The 20,543-nt window shown below is 45.0% G+C and overlaps 1 protein-coding gene across 1 annotated transcript in view; it reads right to left on the bottom strand.

Annotated features, from left to right (window-relative positions):
• The window catches only part of BARX2 (BARX homeobox 2), an 81,190-nt gene extending 62,892 nt beyond the window's left edge, over positions 1-18,298 (bottom strand). The window contains exon 1 of the mRNA XM_006072389.4: positions 17,753-18,298. Within this exon, the coding sequence (XP_006072451.1) occupies positions 17,753-17,939 (187 nt within the window). The 5' untranslated portion in view covers positions 17,940-18,298. The remainder of the gene's footprint in view (positions 1-17,752) is intronic.
• Positions 18,299-20,543: the final 2,245 nt, after the last annotated feature.

Raw genomic sequence — 20,543 nt, 5'->3', positions numbered from 1 at the left:
CAGACACTACTATTAAATAGGAAGAATAATAGTGTCTCAAATGCAATGAGGCCTGAAAACAGCAATTAGGAGGGAGTGTCATTGATTCTACCCTCTCCCACATTCTAGGCTTCATTTCTCAGCTGCAAGTGAAACAGGGATTATAAGAGAACTAGTCTGCACAGGAAATTACATTCAATATCCTCTGATAAACCATAATGTAAAAGACTATGAAAAACAGTATACGTATAACTGATCACTTTGCTGTACAGCAGTAATTAAAACAATGCTGTAATTCAACTTTACTTCCAAAAAAAAGAAAAAAAAATAGTCTCATATGATTGTATTAGGAATTAAATAAGTTAATTCACGTAAGTCAACAGAGCAGTGCCTGGTATATAGGAACAATTACGTAAGTGTCTGCTATCATGAGTATTTGTTTTTACAGTTCTTTTGTTTATTATTGTTATTATTGTTGCTTTGTGACTTCACCTCTGATTTGGTGTAAGAAAGTCTGATGAAGTGCGTCCCACACATACTTCTCTTCCAGGTAGAATTTTACCTGCAACATCAACCACTTTCTCCTCTGAAGTTACTCTGCCTTCCACTTGCCCTCACACTCTCCACTCCATCCCAGTGGCAAGGGTTAAACCTAAAGGATTCTCAGGCTGGTGGCTGGAGCAACCCAACACAAAGAGGAAGTTAGCGCCTCATCAGGTTAATTTCAGTCTCCCACTTCCCCTAACACTTCATGGCTGCTTTGGAACCCAGAAGCCTCACTGGAACTCAAGTGCCCAGACAAAAGCAAGGATGGGACAAGGCACGCTTGGTCCCTCCAGAGAGGCCTGGCAGCCCTGACCTTGGTGAGCTGATGGTTCTGATGGACACACACAGATGTGTGTGGAAACCACAGCAGAAAGGACCACAGCAATTATGCACTTCATCCAATGATACACACCCTTCCAGGTGGGGTTGTGCTACCATAATTGCACAATGTTTATTATTATTACTATTACTTCAAGGGCCAGGCAACAAATTAAAGTCAGAGAAGAAGCATATAAAAGTCACCCAAACCTCAAACGGAAAAAGGCCAGTAATTTTGCTGCTCCCAGCCTCTCATCAGTCATCATTCTCATATTTCCTCTGGGAAATCTAAAGATTTCCTCTTTAGAACTACAAAGAAAAGTCCCCCCAGTTCAGTGGAATCCCAACCACTTTCCTGTAAGTATTTTTGACCCCTGTCTCTGTGCAGAAAATAATCTAGTGTTATTTCTAGAAAGGCATGGAAATGTCTCTGTAGAGCTAAGAGCCTGGTCCCAAGTTCAGAGAGTCTGTGTCAAATTCCCCACTAAGCTCCCACTTTCTGGCCTCCACACATTTCAAGATGACTACACAAGCCTGGTGTGTGAGGCATCAGGCTGTAGCCTAGAAGGACATCCCACGTGTGGATCGGTAACAACTTCATTTCACAACCGAGGGACCCTGTTTCCAACAGTCTCATTCAAGGGTCTGCAAACTCTTCCCACGAAGGGCCAGGATAGTAAATATTTTAGATCCTGTGGACCACACTTTCTCCATCAAAAGGACTCCATACGTACACAAAGGGGAATGGCTGTCCCCAGTAAAACTTCATAGACACTGATACCTGGACCTGATATAACTTTCACATGTCATGGAATATTGTTCTTCTGACTTCTGTGCACAGGTGTAAAAGCCATCGTGAGCTCATGACAACAGGAAGACAGGTGTTGGTCCAGGTTTGGCCTCTCTGGGGTCCAGCCATTTAGGAAAAACAGAATGATCCTGACACTGAACAGCTGCCCTCACGTGGAGACTGTGCTTGTTCATTGCACCTTGATCTTCTCAGGGCATTAAGTTAATAATCCTTAATCAACCACTCTTACCCACACACTGGGGAGGCAGGTCTGTCTTATCAATGCAGAAACTGAGGCACTGAGCCAACCCAGAATGAGCCCAGAGAAAGGGGGCCCCAGAGGAGGTTCTCTTTTTTAAAAAATTTTATGTTTATTGGGTCTTAGTTACGGCACGCAGGCTCTTTGGTCTTTGTTGCAGCATGCAGGATCTTGTAGTTGCGGCACGTGAACTCTTAGTTTCTGCATTTGGGATCTAGTTTCCTGACCAGGGATCAAACCCCAGCATCCTGATTGGGAGTGTGGAGGCTTAGCCACTCAACCACCAGGGAAGTCCTAGGGGAGGCTTTCTGAGAGCAATTCCACCTTGAACTCTGTGCCCCCGTTGCCTGCTCATCTCGAGTACACACATCTCCTGCAGAGCACTGCAAGAGCACTATTACTGCATCCTAATGGGATAATAGTATCTTCCATGACCCAGGATGGTGAAACTCTTTAATGCATCATTAATATACATTATCATAATATATATGATAATGAGGCAACCTATGTGGCTGAGCAAGTCCTGGCCCAACCCCAAGTCATTGCTGCTGTCAGTTCTGAGTTACACCTCTGAGAAGCAGCACGTACTCACAGGGCAATTTCCCAAATGAAATGTCCCATTCTCATTTTCAAATCTGGACAACAAGTGCTGAACAAGCACATAAGGATCCACGCGTCGGGAGAATAGCCTGTTTAAGCCTTCCGCTGACTCCTCTCTCCCCATCTCCCTCATTCTTTCTCACCCCCCACCCATCCCTGCCTGCTCCCCTCCCACCAGAGTAGAAACACTGCTTCTGCAAATTCACCAGGAACAGAGTATTCTCAACAGGCTGCCACAGATCCATATCTCTTTGTTATCCACCTGAAACTATCACAATATTGTTGATTGGCTATCCTCCAATATAAAATAAAAGGTTTAAAAAAATCGTGAAAATAGGGACTTCCCTGGTCATCCAATGATTAAGACTCCTTGTTCCCAAAGCAGGGGGCATACGTTCAATCCCTGGTTGGGGAACTACATCCCACATGCCGCAACTAAGGCACAGCACAGCCAAATAAATAAATAAATAATGGTCTTCAAAAGTAAAGATAAAGAGAAGGGAGAAAGATCCTTATCTCCAACTGAGTCCTATTTCTACAATGGTTCTGAGGAGCTTAAGGGATCACTTTGGCATTCTCTCCACAAATTAATACCACCCCAAGGCACCTCCTCCTTCCTATCCCACCTGCTTCCAGCCAGCCCCCACCCCCTCTGAACCTGGATGATGTCACTAGAAACTGTCTGCAGGAACCGCCACTATAAATAGTTGGACAGAGCTGCTGCCCTGGTCACTGTAACTTCCTTCAGCCCATGGGAATCTTCTCACCCTATGAAGGGGATCCACCAGTTAGTTTCATTGGCAGATAACTGGCTTCCTAAGATACCAGTGAGTAGTTAAGAAACACAATTCCAGGAAAAATCCATGCAGAACCCTGTGCATTGAGCCCCTTCTATACAATGGTCATCGTTACTGATCAGAAGGCAATCGTAAAAGATCCCCATGAGCAACTGAAAGCTGTAATACAGGGGTTTCCTTTAGAACTCCCTCTGAATCACAGACTTAATAATATAGGAAGACAAGGATTACCCCCAACCTGCCACCTTTTTCCACACTACCAATTAGAAAGAAAAATATCAATTGCATTTCTTTCCTTCTCTTAGTACTTTGAGATAAGAAAATAAAAACACTTACATTCTCTTTCAAAAGAAAAGACTTTTCCTAACTCTATTCTTCAAAGGAAAAAAAAAAAAAAACATGCTGAGAAATTCTGCCACTTTTCTAAAACAGTTCTTGAGATACATAGATGTATGGTGAAATATTTCCTAGGGGTAAATGAATCCCGAGAAATTCTTGTAAAAAGTAAAGTAACAAAGCACATTTTGTGATGCCGTAGTGTTTGACTTGTTTGTGCCACTCATGTATGAATTCATAAAATTCTGAATTCACACTATAAACCAGAATGGTGGAGAGAATGAAACATACCTACTCATGAAGACTTCAACAGCTCACAGACCACCCAGGTTGCAGAGGACTTACGAGGCAGCCAGTACAATGACATAACCCACAAGAATGCCCTAGAGTGAAGTGGTTTTTAAAGGATATTTAATTTTTCTTGAGTTTCATTCAGCAGGAATAGTAATCATTCTCTAAAGGGCTGTGCTTCAGCCAACCAAGATGAGGTTATTATTATAAGATAATTAGTTGTAATAGAAGCTATCAATTACCAAGTACTTACGTGCCAGGAACTAATGCTAAGTGCTTTATACACATTATCTCATTTAACCTATATGACTAACCCTATTAGGTAGCTATTACTATCTTCCTTTTACAGATGAGGAAATTGAGTGTCAGAAAGACTAAATGACTTGCCTAAGGTCACACCAATAATAAAACACAAACAAATCCAGGACCATCTGACTCAAAATCCATCCAGTAGGATCATTCTGCTCAACAGCTTCATATATTTGAGTCATGGATATAAATTACCTCAATCTCATCCTTAAGCTACCATCTACTACAGTGATTCCCAAACTTGACTTTTCATTACAATCTCTTTTTTTAAATGGAGATTTCCAGAACTCACCCCAACCCGACTGGATAAAATATGAAAGAAATTAATCTTTTATTCTTTTGTTTTAAGCGATGCAAAAAAAATGGCCAGATTTTTTTCTCTCACTTTGAATTTCTCTTGGCTCAGTAATACTGCCCAGGCTTAGTTGCCCCTCGGCATGTGGGATGTTAGTTCCCCAACCAGGGATCAAACCCAGGTCTGCATTTCAAGGCAGATGCCACTGGACCAGCAGGGAAGTCCCAGATTTTTTTTTCCCCATTGAACTTAATAATGAATATTTCACAAAAAACACTCAAAATCTTAACTCTCAAGGCAATTGGCTAGCATTCCATCGTTCAGTACTTTCTCTCTGGTTCACAAGAATGAATAAATGAATGAACACAGGCATGCCTGGGAATTCCACTCTGGACTCCCACAGAAAAGCTTTATCCAGAAGAAGAAGCTTCCAGGGGCTTCCCTGGTGTCCAGTGGTTAAGACTCTGCACTTCTGATGCAGGGGGTGTCAGTTTGATCCCTGGTCAGGGAACACTAATGTCCAGAAATAATGACATGAGTTCAGGGTGACCCAGCCAGACGGCTGCAGGCCCAAAATCTGCCCACCACTCACTTCCTCCAAAGAAGGCACTGCTGCTTAAGATTCATCTGGAATTGTTCAGAAACATGTGAAATGATCATAAATACATTTGTATAATACATGTGTAAAGGAGTTAATACGTTCAAAATAAATCCTTAGGGAGCCAGCATTCACTGACCTTTCCTTACACAGAGCATGGTGCCTCCATGCAAGAAGATATACTTGACTCCTAATTGACACACCTTCGTATGATCTCAAAAAAGGTGATGGGTTTTATTTTCTTGGGCTCCAAAATCACTGCAGACGGTGACAGCAGCCAAGAAATTAAAAGATGCTTGCTCCTTGGAAGGAAAGCTATGACACACCTAGACAGCATATTAAAAAGCAGAGACATCATTATGCTGACAAATGTCTGTAGATTCAAAGCTACGATTTTTCCAGTAGTCATGTATGGATGTGAGAGTCGGACCATAAAGAAGGCAGAGTGCAAAAGAACTGATGTTTTCGAATTGTGGCGCTGGAGAAGACTCTTCAGAATCCCTTGGACTGCAAAGAGATCAAACCGGTCAGTCCTAAAGGAAATCAACCCTGAATATTCATTGGAAGGACTGATGCTGAAGCTGGCCACCTGATACAAAGAGCAGACTCATTGGAAAAGGCCCTGATGCTGAGAGAGATTGAAGGCAAAAGGGGAAGGGGGCAACAGACAATGAGATGGTTAGATAGCATCACCGATTCAGTGGACACGAGTCTGAGCAAACTCCAGGAAATAGTGAAGGACAGGCAAGCCTGGCATGCTGCAGTCCATGGGGTCTCAAAGAGGCAGACACGACTTAGTGACTGAACAACAACAACATATTATCACAGGATGGAACTTGATATTGAAAGAGACAGACCTGAGTTCCAGTCTCAACTCTGCCACTTCCTCACGGGATCGTGTTACGATTTTCTTCACCTCTCTGAATTTTACTAATACTGTCCTCCTCTGAAAAACAGTGATAACCATAACTACTTCCTATAGAGTATCCACTTATGGTTAAATTACTCAGTCTAGAGGAGCACCGTTGGCTCCTCTACAAATGGCTCACAGTTACCATTTATAATTGTTATTATTTTTACTTTCCCGTTCTCTGAAAAGTGAAACACATTTTGTTTATGCAGCTAACTGCCCAGGCTCAATGTCCCAGTTAAAAAAAAAATCCAGCCCTCCAGTAGGACATTCCTTTCTGCTGTCCTCCCAACTGAGGATTGAGAGCATGCTTCCAAGACACACAGCTGTCTAACATGCTAAGGCAATAATGAGTTGCCATGATATCCAGGGATAACAAAATTAACAACATTCTCTCCCAAAAAAAATCTCCTCTGGGGAAAGTTATGAATTATTTCAATCAAATGTTCAGTGGTGACAAAGAAAGGTCTTGGGTTGGAACCTTAGTGAGATATATCCCCTTCTGTCAGTGAAACTTGTTCAAAGTTACCATAAATACACCAAATCCTTGCTCGTCCTTTCCCAAGTCGTTCCAAAGAGAAGATCAAAGGTGGAGCCGTCAGATTTGCTGCCAGTAAATGGGCAGTCAGGGCAGCAGGAGCAAGACTTGCATTTTATCTTCCTTGGACAGCCGCACACAGACCATGGAGTGTGTTTCTCAATAGTATTCACTCCGTTCAGAGCCTCAAGCCTGGTAAGTCCATCTTGAAGGAATAAGATTTCACTAGAGAGACCCAGGAAGGGGACAGAGTGTGGCACAAATGAAGTTTCAATCTATTCTTCTCACCGCGGCCATTCTGTGCTTCCATACAGATAAGATCAAATGCAGAAGGCCTCGCTCCTGTAGCCCTGAAAGTCTGTCCACTGGCAGCAGGTCTGCTAGATCCACCGGCCTTTCAGTCACGTGCAATTTGGCCACCACCCTCCAGATGTGGTCATTAATTCCTGCAGACCTCGCCACACTGCCAAGTACCGAAGACAGCACAGCGACCCCGGCTATGGATGGTAGGGATGGGATGTGGGCTCTGGATACTTTGATCTATTTGCTTCTCCATTTATATATGGATTTTGGAGAGGGGCTTCCCAGCTGTTGCAGTTGGTAAAGAATCTGCCTGCCAATGGAGGATATGTAGGGAAACCCAGGTATGATCCCTGGGGCTGGGAGATCTCCTAGAGGAGGAAATGGCAACCCACTCCAGTATTATTGCCTGGAGAATCCCATGGACAGAGGAGCCTGGCCAGTTACAGTCCACGGGGTCGCAAAGAGTCAAACATGACTGAGCACTCATGCACTCTGTACCTTACTTTGGACAGAGGGGTGGTTTTGGAAGGAGAAATGCTTTGGCAAACTCTTGACTGTACAGACTGTTTCATTCACACCAAGGAGTACATTCCCTCTGAAGGGACATAGAAAGATAGAGCTCCCAAAGTGTCAGGGTTTTGTCATAGTACCTTAAAGCAACATTTATACATTGCAACTATTCTGCAGAGAAAAGAAGAATCTGTGGGCTGTTAAGAGAGGCTGAACAAAGCACCTGCCACCACAGATGTCACTGGAGAGTAATGTGGTCCAGGTTAACCTCTCCAAACCACAGGACGGCCATCCATCACCCCTAACAGACAGCTCTCTGTGTGATTACCATGGTAATAGTTCTCATTCCTTCCTAACAATCCCTGACACCACACATCAAAGTTTTAAAATCAAATCATGGTTATAGACTATAAAGAGAACTCACCAGCTCATGTGCCAACATCCACATGATTCTTCCCAGCTAAGAAGCTATGTTTTTTAAAACAGTTTTTGATTATTTGATATTCACCAATGTCCCTAGACAAATTTTAAGTTAAACTGTTAATAGCAATGACCACTTGTCAAAAGCCAAGGGTGGCATATCATTTGAGCAGATAAATAGCAAAGCAGGATGCAATCAAAGGCAATTTACTGGGATTTTGAAACATCATTAAGAAAGAGGGGGAAAGAACCTCACGACTCTTGCTTGCATGATCACTGATGGGTATTTAGGGAAAATAAACACACAGTTTATCAGCAATTCCCTCCTGCCTTCAAGCCCAACTCAGAGCCCATTTATTCAGATGCCAAAGCATTACTTGGGGGAACAGCAGTTATCTTGGTGATAAACGACATCCCCATCCAGCCAGGGTAGGTAAGTGAGATCCAAAACCCAATTTCAGAAGCTGCTTTGGTTGTTTCAGGGTGAGCATACACACATGTCTAATTATAAAGTTCTTTCCCTACTGTGAGTATGAATACAGGAAGCTTGTATTTAAAAGTTTCTGTTTCAGGATAGAAAGCTATGAAGAAAACCATCAAAAGTCCCCAAGACCAAGAGGTGTATGAATATGTGGAGTCTCCTGTACTATCATTTTCAAAGTTTATACTATAAAAAATTTCAAACATGCAGAAAAGTCCACAAAATAATGTAAGGAATTTTTTGTGCCTGTGACCAGACTTTGTCCAATATTTATGCCTGGCTATACTGACATTAGGCCTTTTCTTTTCCTTAATAAATAAATTACTACACAGGAAAATAAAAAATCTGTGTGTAGCCCTCCCAATTCCATGCACCTGCTTTCCTAAACAATATAACAGTATCAGTCTGCACATTTTCCAGCATTATATACATGGTGTCAACCTACAGCTTGTTCTTCCTCAGCCTTGTAATTCTAAATCTTATCTATCTTCATACAGTTAGGTCTGAGTCATCCATTTTCGGGTTTCCTTAGTGGCGCAGTAGGAAAGAATCCACCCAGCAATGCAGGAGACAGGAGAGAGGTTTTGATTCCTAGGTCGGGAAGATACCCGAGAGAAGGAAATGGCAACCCACTCCAGTATTCTTGCCTGGAAAATTCCATGGACAGAGGAGCCTGATGGGCCACAGTCCATGGGGTTGCAAAGAGTTGGACACAAGTGAGCATGCGCAAACTCACACACACACACACACACACACACACACACATTCATTTTCATTATTGCATGAATTTAACTGCATGAATATAATACATATGATTTTTTCCTCTGAAGGCAGTTAGACTGCTTGAGATTTTTCATTAGCATAAACAACAGAGACATGAACATTCCTCTCCCAGGGTCCCGTTGCCCACATGCAGTGATCTAGGGCGTAAACAGAGGTGGAAGTGCCGGATCGAGGGCTTCTGTGCGTATGTGCAGTTTCAGGTGCTGCCACATGGCTTCCAGAGTAATTGTACCAAACAACACTTCCACCATCAGGGGATGAGAGTGCCTATTGTTCTGCACCCTTCTCATCTAGCGATAGCATCAGACTCTTTCATGCTCGCCTGTCCAATGGGTATGAAACGGTACCTCGTTTTCATTTGTGTTTTCTTGATTACCAGGAAAGTCCTTTTCATATTCACTGGACATAGATCTTCATTTCTATGAATTGCCAATTTTTCTACTTGCATTTTTTCCCTTTTTTAGCTGTCTTTTTAAATTTATTTTGGGCTGAGCTGGGTCTTTATTACTTTTTGTGGGCTTTTCTCTGGTAGCAGTGAGCAGGGGCTACTCTCTAGCTGGGCAAGCGCTTCTCTTTGCAGTGGCTTCTCTTGTTGCGGAGCATGGGCTCTAGAGCTTGGGCTTCAGTAGTCATGGCACATGGGCTTAGTTGTTCCCTGGCATGTGGGATCTTCCCAGACCAGGGATCGAACCCCGTCCCCGGCATCGGTAGGCAGATTCTTATCCACTGCGCCACCAGGGAAGTCCTACTTGCATTTTTTTTCTTAATTGGTCTGGAAGAGATGTTTATATATTCTGTGACTTTGGGAAAGTGACTTCATTTCTCAGCCTCCTATTAGAAAAGTAGAGATAACATCTCTTAGGAACAATCGGAAGCAGATCAAAAAGCACTGAGTCCAGTGCCTAGTGCACATACAGCCTCAAAACAAGTCACTATTTCCATTATTGTGATGACGATGAAGAATGAGGTTTCGAGTATGCATTTGTAGCCTTCCTCCCCAGTTCACAGCTCCTTTGGGATAAATGTTGCAGGACTCAGGAAGGGGACTCTGAGCATCTCTTACTCCGACTTCCCCTAGATACAAGAACATAATAGGATTCTGTTGTTTACAAGTTTCTATGAGCAACGTGTGCAGTGCTGATTCTCCCAGACAGCTGAAACGAAACATCAAAGTGACACATCCTCCAGTCCACAAGCGATTGTGATCTTGTCTGCAAAAGGACCATGATCCTGAATTTCAAGTACCTGCATGAAAAGGGAGGGGGGCAGGAGGTGGTAGAAGCCGGCAGGTAAGTCACTGCTAGAGACCTGTTGGTGCTCCTGGGATGGAAGCACAGCCTTGACTTCATGAGATGCCTCCAAGCCCAAGACCTCTGCATGTCCCTCACATAAGAACAGCAAAAAGACAATCATCCTATCACGTATCAAACACAGAAGTGTTTTTTATAATAGTGACCAAAAGTACACTAACATCACCTCGGTGGCAAGCACTCTGTGAAAATACTTATCTATCCCTGCTATCCAGAAGCACATGTTTCTAAGGGCACGGTGGTGAGCTGGAGAGATGCAATAAAAAGGAATCACGTAAGCCTCTCTGCTTAGACTCTTAACATATTTAATTTTGTGCCAAGAGCCTCCCAGGTTGGCTTCTGCTCAGTTGCATCTTGGCTTCTCCTTGGAGAAGGGCCACGTTCATCCTCATGAACTCTGCCAGGGGAGTCAGGGAGCATTTACAGCTGACCTCCAGGCCGATCAAGAAGTCCTGACATCAGCTTCAACAGGTGACTGGCACCTCATCTCTCCCTCTAGATTCAGTTTCCACCAGCACTCAAGAAACCAGAGACTTTCCTCAGTGACCCTCCTCCTGCCTTCTGCAGAGCAATCATGTGTAAGTGTCAACTCCAGCCCAAATATAATTAGACCCTCTTCTGATATCTATCTGGGTGTACTGCTTTCTTCCCTAAATGTGTGCCAAGTTTCTGCTTCCAAGAAGTTAAATCGCCATATAAAAATGCCCTGGTGATGATAAGTAATTAGACACTGTAATGGAAAATTAACCTTGTTTTTATTTAGAGCATTCATTTTAACAAGACATTTCTTTTTCTAACTGTTATTAAACTGCAATAAAAATAAATTAAATTCTGAGGGTTTGCAAGGCATTTCTGGTGAAAAACAAACAAACAGCTCTCCTCCTGGACCAAGAGTATTTCTGATTTTATTAATATCACTAAGTTGGTGCACGGTCCTGGTCTGAACCCCACTCTTGATCAATCCTAAGGCCAGTTCCAATCCTGTCATCTGTGTTACGGAAGGAGAAACAACCATTCCAACATCACAGCAGCTGAAACGGAGGCAGGCATGCCGGGTGGGAGGGAGGGCCTTTGCCTCACATGGGAAGTCTCTACCCAAAGGTTCTCTATTTTTCTTTCTCTCCTTCCTCCTCTTTGTCGTACTGTTCCCAAAAGACCTGCAGCCCAGTGATTCGCAGCAGGCCAGAGAGCACCTGTTGGTTTTGGCAAGTTCTGGGTTAGAAGGGGGTGAATCTAGCAGAGTCGGGGGTCTATGAGAAAAACTCCACCATCTCAAGATCAGAATGGACACTGACACTCCCCAAGAGAACGCAGAATGAGGCCTCTATCTATCCATCTAACCAAAGCCCCACGGCCTCTAATCATATTCCAGCTAAGAGGTCAGCAATGGTGTCGCCAGGGGACCCAAAGTGTCTTCACTCTGGATGGATGAGTGGTGAGTGCGGCCTGTAGGCTCCAACACCAAAGTCCCCAGGCTCCTACAAAGGAGGGCGCTTCTGGTCCATGCCCTGCCTAACTTCCACCCCTGCTCCTCTTCCTTCTGACCTCAAAACAAAGTGCAAACAGCATCTATAAATGCTCTGGGTTCACCCGGGCTCAGTCCTGCACTGTGAGGCCTAAATGCCAGGCAGGGCACTGGTGCCAGGCTCTTCCCTGAGGGGTCCCCAGGGAGGTGTCTAAGTAAAATCAGCATTGGTCATTTCCTCTCCACACAGGGACAGAAGAATCTTAGAAGCCACCTTTGTGTCACCCCTACGGTCATCCTGAAGGACGCTGTGCTACATACAAGGTGGAATCAAGTGGCTTCAAGAGTTTCAAAGAAACCTACTCTTTTTCTTTTTCCCTATTCCGTCTCTTTTTTCATTTTCATCTCTCTTTACAATCTCAACAACATCTTACCAGCCTTACTGCTTTTCACATAGATTTCTTGGATGTAAAAATGTAACAATCTTTTCATTTAGATTTCTGCCGAGCAACTGTATACGGGCTATGCTGGGATCACAAATTCTATTTTCAACCCAGAGGTACAACTGACACTGTAGGAAACTGGTTTCATAAAAGATTTATTATATATGCAGTGTCAGTTGAGTTGCATTTAAGGAGGTTAATATGACAATTTTGGTGCTGATAATACCCTTCAGGTGGAGTTCAAAGAGAAAATTCCAGATGGTAAGCAAAAGGATTTAATTGTCATGCATGCGTGCTCAGTTGCTTCAGTCATGAAGTTCAGTCATCTCTGACTCTCTGCAACCCTGCCAGGCTCCCCTGTCCATGAGATTCTCCAGGCAAGAATACTGGAGTGGGTTACTATGCCCTTAATGTCCACAATTCTAAATTGCCTGAACAGACTTCAGAGGACTACAAAGTAGGCAGTGGCTCTACAGGTGCTTCAGAGAAAGGTTTAAAATATCCCCACTGTTAGTCAAGACTTAAAATAAACTTAAAAATAATGGGACTGCCATCACCAACCAAGTGTAAATATTTGTTGAATTAAATTACTGAGTTAAATGATACTGAAGATTATAGACTTTTGGAAAGGCATTTTTAACTTGCTAAATTTGGAATCACTTTCCCATTTCCTACTAGAAAAAGCAGAACCAGAGAAGAAACTGCTAATAAACTCCTTAAAACTGACTCCTAAGGAATCCCCTTAGCCTCTCTATTTTGCAGAGGCATTATAAAATTTAAAGAGAAAAGAGACGACAGCTGAGAATCCCAAACTCAGTATCCAAAAAGAACTATGCTCCAAATATATTCTGACTCTGAGTCCTCTACCCCATGCATTCCTCAGTTTATTTACCCTGAGAATGGGAAGAGGAAACACAGAGATGAGTAATTGCTAATAAAAGCCCATTTGCCTCTGGCAGAAATACAAATGCCTGTTGATAAAGACCATTTTCCAAACCCACAGTTTGTATTTCTCCATCAACATTTCAGGGCCCAGGAGCCAGGCTCCCAAGATTCAATGGGTTTTGGGCTCTAATTTTAAAAAACTGAGCTACAATCTGGGGACTCACTGGAGCCAACTCATGAAGCAGTGGCCAGCTCCCTAACTCCCAAAGAAGTCATCACACATGTCCACACCTCATTTCATTCTTAACCAGGATGACACTCAATCTTTATGATAAAAAAATGAACCCAAGGACACCACCCAAAAGAACTTGTTTCTCTTAGACCCACCAAAGAATAAAATGTTCTCAAAGCCACCTCCTAAGATAAACACCCTTCCCCACATGCCCCTTTTAATTGACTGGTTGACTGTCTCTTGGGTGTGACTATGCGGATTTATCCCGGGTGTGTAACTGAGTTGGAAAACTCTTCCTGAGTTCTGAGTACCCTAATATGAAAGGCAGCAGTGTTCAGTGCGGGCTGAAAGTATGTCTAAGCTGTCATATGTCGCTGATGTGACCACAGCACTTTTTTTTTAACTTTTAATTTTGTACTGGGTATAGTCAATTAACAGACAATGTTGTGATAGCTTCAGGTGAAGTGAAGGGTCTCAGCCATACATTACATGAAACTCTTCTCCATATTGTGGCAGCCTGGATGGGAGGGGAGTTTGGGGACTTTGCAAAAAATAAAAGCATGTCTACTTGGGAAGCTTGGTCTGTGATTGGTATGTTTCCTTCCAGCTCTAAAACTCACCAGTCAGCTCTATAAGACTGGCCACTGGAGGTCCTGGAGACAGTCAGCAGAACCCAGAGAAGAGAAAAGGAATTAAACTATAGGTTTCAGTAAGATCACTAAAAATCATGTAGCGGTCACGGGTTGTAAAATGTTCAAATATCATAGTCAGCTCCCCCTAAATGTGCATGTCCAAGACCTAGGGTAATTCTAGGTTATAAATATCAATAATTATAATGCTATATGTAATTATGCACAGTGCATTGGTTTCTCAGTATCCTCATATGAAAACTCTTAGGGTAAATTGTAACAACTCGCTTTTGTGATTCAAGTTACTCATTTTTTCCAAAAACTCCTCAAATATAGAAACCCTGCCCATTTCTAAAGATCAAACTGAAAGAGATTCTTCCAAAGGAACCGTGACGATACCTCTGCAATGTTCTGTCCTGAGAAGCCAGTTCAAGCAACTCTGCCACCAAGAAACAGTCATCACAACCAGAAAAATAAAACAACGCACCAGAAAGTTAAATATGATATCATACACTGCAAGTCATATTGCGCTTCAATCACTGTCAACATTCTAATATTTATGAGAGATCATCACTGGCTTCTAAACCACAATATCGTTCTCCTCTGAATAAAGATTACTGTTATCAGATTTTAAAATATGAACAACATGTTATAAACTCAATTCTAAACATGTTCCACATTCATCAATGGTCGGAATAACAATGTTTTTTCAAATGGAGACTCTCTTTAAGTTATTTCATTTTAAATTTAATGACAAATATTCCTTTAGTTTGGCTTTAAGAAAAGGATTGCTTCACTCAATATCTATTATATGATGTAAGAGATCCATTAGGAAACTTAAATCCGTTTAGAGATTGCGTCCTAAAACTAAAATTACTATATTTTAATAAGAAAAGACCTGTTCAAACAAATAAGTTTTTTTGAAGATGAGTATTCCGTCAAGGTTAAAGTATCTAATAATAAATTACTGTCAAGCGATTATCTGCCTGATGAAAAATGTTTCCATTTCTCAGTTTACTTGAATACATGCTCTTCTGCCTAAGGAGATCGGTATCATAAATTGACATTTGGATTGCTAAATCTAAACAACACAGATTGTTTAATTATGTAGAGGCTTTTAAAACACTGTAGTTTTTTTCTCTACAATTTTATGTACTTATTGTGGAGGGTGGTCACTTTACTATCTTAGTTTTCATTATTTTATCTGACAAAGTTCACTTCTCTTAGTTATTTAAACCTTAAAACAGCAAAACCAAAGGATGAGACAGTTCAGTAACTTTAATTCCAAATTATGCCTTTCATTTGATTTGAATATTTTATTCATTGGTTCCACCAAAGTGCTAAGGTACTTATTTCTATCCTATATATACATATATATATATGTATATATAGTTTCATTATGGATGCTAGCAACTTATTGCTATTTTTTTCAATTAATAAAAATTAAGTTAAAAAAAATTAAGTTCATCCAATCTAAGATTTGTGAACCTGAATATTACTGTTAAAAGCAAAACTTTCAAAGCATGGTATTTGCAAAGCCTTTGAGAAGTCGTTAATGGTATTCCCATGATCTAATACATGTAAGGCTTTAACTGTAATCGTAAACCCACTGAAAGCTTATGATCTGAAAGGATGGACTATTGTAGCCAGTTTTCTTGGCTTTAATTCCACTGGCCAATCCCAGCTTCTATATTTTAAATCTCAACTACAGCAAAATCATAACACACATTTCAAAAGAACAACCTAAAGAAATCAAGCGCGGGAATGATAGGGAAAGAATGTCAGTGCCAACAACCAAGCTTCCCAACAAACCATCAAAGAACTTCAAGAGCACAAGACTGAGCAAAACGTTTAGTTTGTGAAATATGTGCAATTCACTCTTAACACTCACAAAAGTACATATGAATCATTGTATTTTCCTCTGATTTATGTCCCGCACAAGGTTCAATAAAACATAGAACTTACTCAGCCTTGACTGATGACTGGATCATTGTTTTTGGAGGCTATTTATTACTCTTTTTATGGCATAATTTCTTCTGTGATCCAACTCTGTGACTGCTAAAAGCCAGGAAAAGCTGCCTTCCAGTCAACGCATGGTACAAAGTCACTAAAAAGTTTGCAGGCATCAGCCTATGCCAAGGTGCTTAGGAGAAGCTGTTCTGCTTTGTCCTAGGGACCCCCAGGTATGCAATGTCTTTGCAGGGTTCATGGAGATTTATGATTAAAACAGATCCTCTCTTTTTCCTTTAAGGGATTTGAGTTTTTTCAGGAAATGATTCTTCGTACTCAAAATAAGGTTCAGCCTACCTCCTCTCTTCATTCAAGATCTATGTGGACGAGTCATCCCAGGGCTAACGCACAGCAGACACACAAAAGTAAAAACATCAACATCAACCATATCTGTCTTGTTTCTAAAATTTCTTCTTCATTTCTTGTTTCGTAAATTTCTTGGCTTTTGAAATTCAGTATTTCAAGTCTTGCTCTGGGCTATCAGACCTAACTTCACCTTACAGACAAATTGTATTTTACAAAAGAGTAACTGAATAGAATATTCATTTATTACCAAACACATGTAGCAACAACTTGGTTGTGAAAAAACTTTATCTATTCACACACTTATTTACTGATTTCCCTAAAGAGCCTGTCAATGGAGCCAACAGAAAATGTAGTATTCCAAGCATTGTGTACCAGCAGTTGGCCCGAACATTACAAAATTGTCGTTGAAAACCACTGCTAACACTTCCCTTTACTTTTTCAACGTTACTACAATTAAATTCATTTATTTCATATCACCCATGCAACAAACATAACTTCAAAGGGTCTTTCAGTTTGGAAATACTAAACTTTTTACCTTCAGTTGAAGCACAGTCAACAGGTTTTTTTGATTAAAAAAAAATTTTTTTTTGCTACACCCACGTTTGGATAGTCCAAATCCAAATTATAATGATTTTATAATTATAATACCAGGGCACTATGAAACTTGGAGCTTCTGTTAATGTAAAGTTTTATTTTCTATATAAACCTACGACTTTTAAAATATATTTATTTATTAAGTGCTCTTTATCTTCCCCAAGGGTCTTAGCTCTTATGGAGAAAGGAAACCAGACCTGAGGACCGTTTTTATCGTAAGCATTGTTTCTCACTCGCTTAGAACTCAGGGGGTTCTGTTTGCCGCACAAGGCCACACTTCTTCCCCAGAAGTACTACTTCCCCAGAAGGCGATCCTTTAAAGCAAACTTCAGCGGATTCACGATTTTTCTGGGAACCTCAGAATACTACTGATTTACATGTAAAATTCTCACTGGAGACAGGAGGGGGTTGGACGAGTTAACTCAGGTGAGAAACTGTGATTTAGGCGCTGAACCAGGTCAGGGGGTTGCCTTTTGTGCCCGAAAACAAGCCTTTTCTGCCGGAAAACCACAGCGGCGCTGGGAAGACGAAGGTTCTCCTGCCGGCGGATCCCAGGGCGCTGCGGAGCCACAGTTTCTCGGGGGCGCGCTGCCGTGACTGCGTTTCCAGCCTGGCCATCGACACCTTGCGGGGCCTTTCCCCAAGTTGCAGAGGCCTCTGCCATGCTAGCCGCGGAGAAGCCTAGTTCCCTTGCAGCGGCCCAGAATTCCCGGGTTCCTTCCTCTCGCCCTCGAGTGCGAGAACAGAGGTGGTCAAGCGCCCGACCCTTGTGCCAAAGCTGCCGCACCCCACTGCGCCCCCGCGGGCCGTCTTACCGGTACAGGAATGCAGAGGCTTGGGTCGCACGACCAGCGACGGGCACACGGAGTAGAGGGAAAGTTTCTCAAAGTAATCGCAGGTCTCCTTGGAGAGGATCTCGTCGATCATGAAAGTCTTGTAGCGCCGCCTGGCTGCTTTGAGTTGGCCGGGCGAGCTCAGCCTCAGCTCCGCGTGGCAGTGCATGGTGAGCCCGGGCGAGCGCCCGCCAGCCGGGGCCGTGGGGCTGGCGAGCCGGCGGGGGCCTCGGCCCGGCTCCTCCGCGGCCGGGAGGCGGCGGGGCTCAGGAGGCGTGCGGAGGGGAGGCGGCACCGGGCGCGCCGGCCGCGCGTCTAGACCCACCCGCGGATCAGCATCTTCGCGGAGCCTTTTGGGGACATCGCAGCTGTCAATCAGCGCGCGCTTCCTGCGGGACAGGGTGCGGAGCTGCGCCGAGGGCTGGCCGCCGAGGGGCGTCGGCGCCCACCCCGCCCAGCCCGCCTGTGCAACCCGGCGCGGGCCTGCGCGCCTAGTGCCTGCCGCTCGCGATCGCCTCCTCCCGCCTCTCAGCGTCTAGCGCTCTTCTGCCTGCCTATTTTAAGACACTTGCTTTGGCTCTCCTCCCCACCCCCTTCCCGGGACGAGCTCCAGGTGTGTGTGCAGTGTGCGCGCCCGTGTGTGCGCGCGGTGAGGGGAGCGCGCGCCGCCCCCGCCTGCCGGCAAGGCCTCAGCTGGCCGCTGCCCTCGCTGAGCCCGACGCTCCGGGCATGCAGCGCTCCTGGTCCCGCTCCCATCGCCAGCACCCAGCCGGCCGGCACCTCCTGGTCTGTTACTAGAAAGAAGTGGAGACCTCGCCGTGGCTCCCGAGACTGCGGACTCCAGAATCGGCGACCCCCAGCATCTGGTTGCCTTCTTCCCTCTTCACCTGGACTTCCGGAGGCCGTTTCCCGAGGACCACGGCATCCCCTCGCGTTCCTTAGGCTCGCAGCCCGCGCCCAGCCCGCGCGCTCCAGCACCCGGAGTGTGCGCTGGGATCGCGAACTTAATGGTTCCACGGAGATCCCAAGCCATCAATGACCCTAGCGCTGTCCGTTATCCCACCAGTAAACTTAAAAAAAAAAAAAAAAAAAAGAGGAATCAGTAAAAACATGTGTGTGGTTTTTTTTTATTCTTTAACTCTGTTTATAAACCTTTTTTCGTCTCCAGGAGGGCCAGCGGAGCGTGACTGCCGGTGCGGCCGGTCCTCGGGCAGCCGGCCCGGCGGTGGCTCCTGGCGCCGAATACTCGGGCACCGCAGCGTTCCTCCCCCAGGTCCCTGGCGACGCGCAGGGTTCGGGGACTCTCGAGGACACGCGTTCATGAAATGTTTTGTGTTTTGCCTCCTGGGTGCCTAAGTTCCGAGTCTGCTCCAATTAGTAGCTGAACGAAGTTTTGTTTTCAGTTGAAATTGTTAGGCGAGGGGACCCCACCCAGCGTAGGCACCCGGACTGACAGTGCTGCCGGCATCCTCCCCGCGCGCCCGCGCTCGGCAGAAACTGTTGGTGCTGCCAGTTCCTCGCGATTTTGTCTGGAAATGGGTTTGCGCGGGGCCGTAAGGAGTATTAAGAATTACAGATGCGATGGCCTTCGCCGAGACCGAGTTTGTGGCTGGTGACACCTCGCGGTCTCGATCGCGGCGGGCTCCCCGCGGAGCTGCTTGTCCCGGAGCCGGAGTCGCCGCAAAGCAAGAGAACGCGCGCGCCTGGGCGAGTGGTTCTACTCCGAGGGAAGGGCCACGCCTGGAGAACTAATAACGAGGCACTTAGAAAAAAAGTAGTAATAAACCGAATTATAGCCTTACATTAGACGTGGCCCGCTACGCGCCTTTGAGGAACTTCATTCCCAAAGTGTTTGCGTGCACCCTGGCTCCCCTCCGCCCCTTCCCTGCATTTAGTACGATTTTCGTTTATTCTCATATCTTCTTATGCTCATTCTTCCCCCCCCCCCCTCCCCCGGAGAGACAGCTCGAGGGCCCGCGGGAGCTGCGGCCATGTGTCCGGGTGCGGCGCGCGTCCCGCCGCAAGGCCTGGAGGTCCCCCTGCTGGGCCCCGGTGCGCCCCCGGCCGTGGTGGCGGGTTCCGCGGCCTGTCCTCTGCCCCAAGCCTGGCCGAGGATGCTCCGGGCTCAGTCCGGGCAGCGCCACCCGGCGCCTTCAGAACACGCTGCGCCACGAGCTGGGGACAGTCCCAGGGGGTACGGCGTTGAAGCAGAGGACATTGTTGGGTGCGGAGCTAAATTTCCTGCTGAAAAGTGCAGCGCTGTCTGCAGCGAAGAGAAACTGAGTGTTTGGTGGGAGCGGAGGGCGCGGTGTGCTGGGGGGGTGGGCCTCTGCATCGCACCCAGCGACCCTGGCGAGGGATCGAGCGTTAACCACTTGAACCCTCTGTTGGGCCTTCACGGAACGCGCGCGCCCTTTGGCCCCTGTCTTTTCCTCCACCTCTTGCGCGGTCCTCCCCTCGCCGGCTCTTCCTGGCCCTTGCACCGCCACCGTCCCTTTCCTCCGCTTGCGCCCATTTCTCCTTCCCCCAGTGTTCCCAGCCCTTCGGGCCTCCTCTGCTCGATCGAACTCCCGCTTTTCCCCTTCTCCCCATCTGCCAGCCTGATTTCTTTTTCTTTCTTTCCTCTCTTCCTTTCCTTGCTCCTTCTTGTCCTCTCCCTCCCCCTCTCTTCAGACACGCATCTGAAGCCGCTTCCCTGTGCTCCTGCATCGCCGCTCTGCCACCCGGACGGCTGCGGGTGGCTCGTGGGACCGGACTGCGCCAAAGCCCCAGG

This window comes from Bubalus bubalis, chromosome 5 (genome assembly GCF_019923935.1).
Source record: "Bubalus bubalis isolate 160015118507 breed Murrah chromosome 5, NDDB_SH_1, whole genome shotgun sequence".
Taxonomy (NCBI): Eukaryota; Metazoa; Chordata; class Mammalia; order Artiodactyla; family Bovidae; genus Bubalus; species Bubalus bubalis.
The sequence above is the reverse complement of the archived record's forward strand: the minus strand, read 5'-3'. Positions and strand labels throughout refer to the sequence as shown.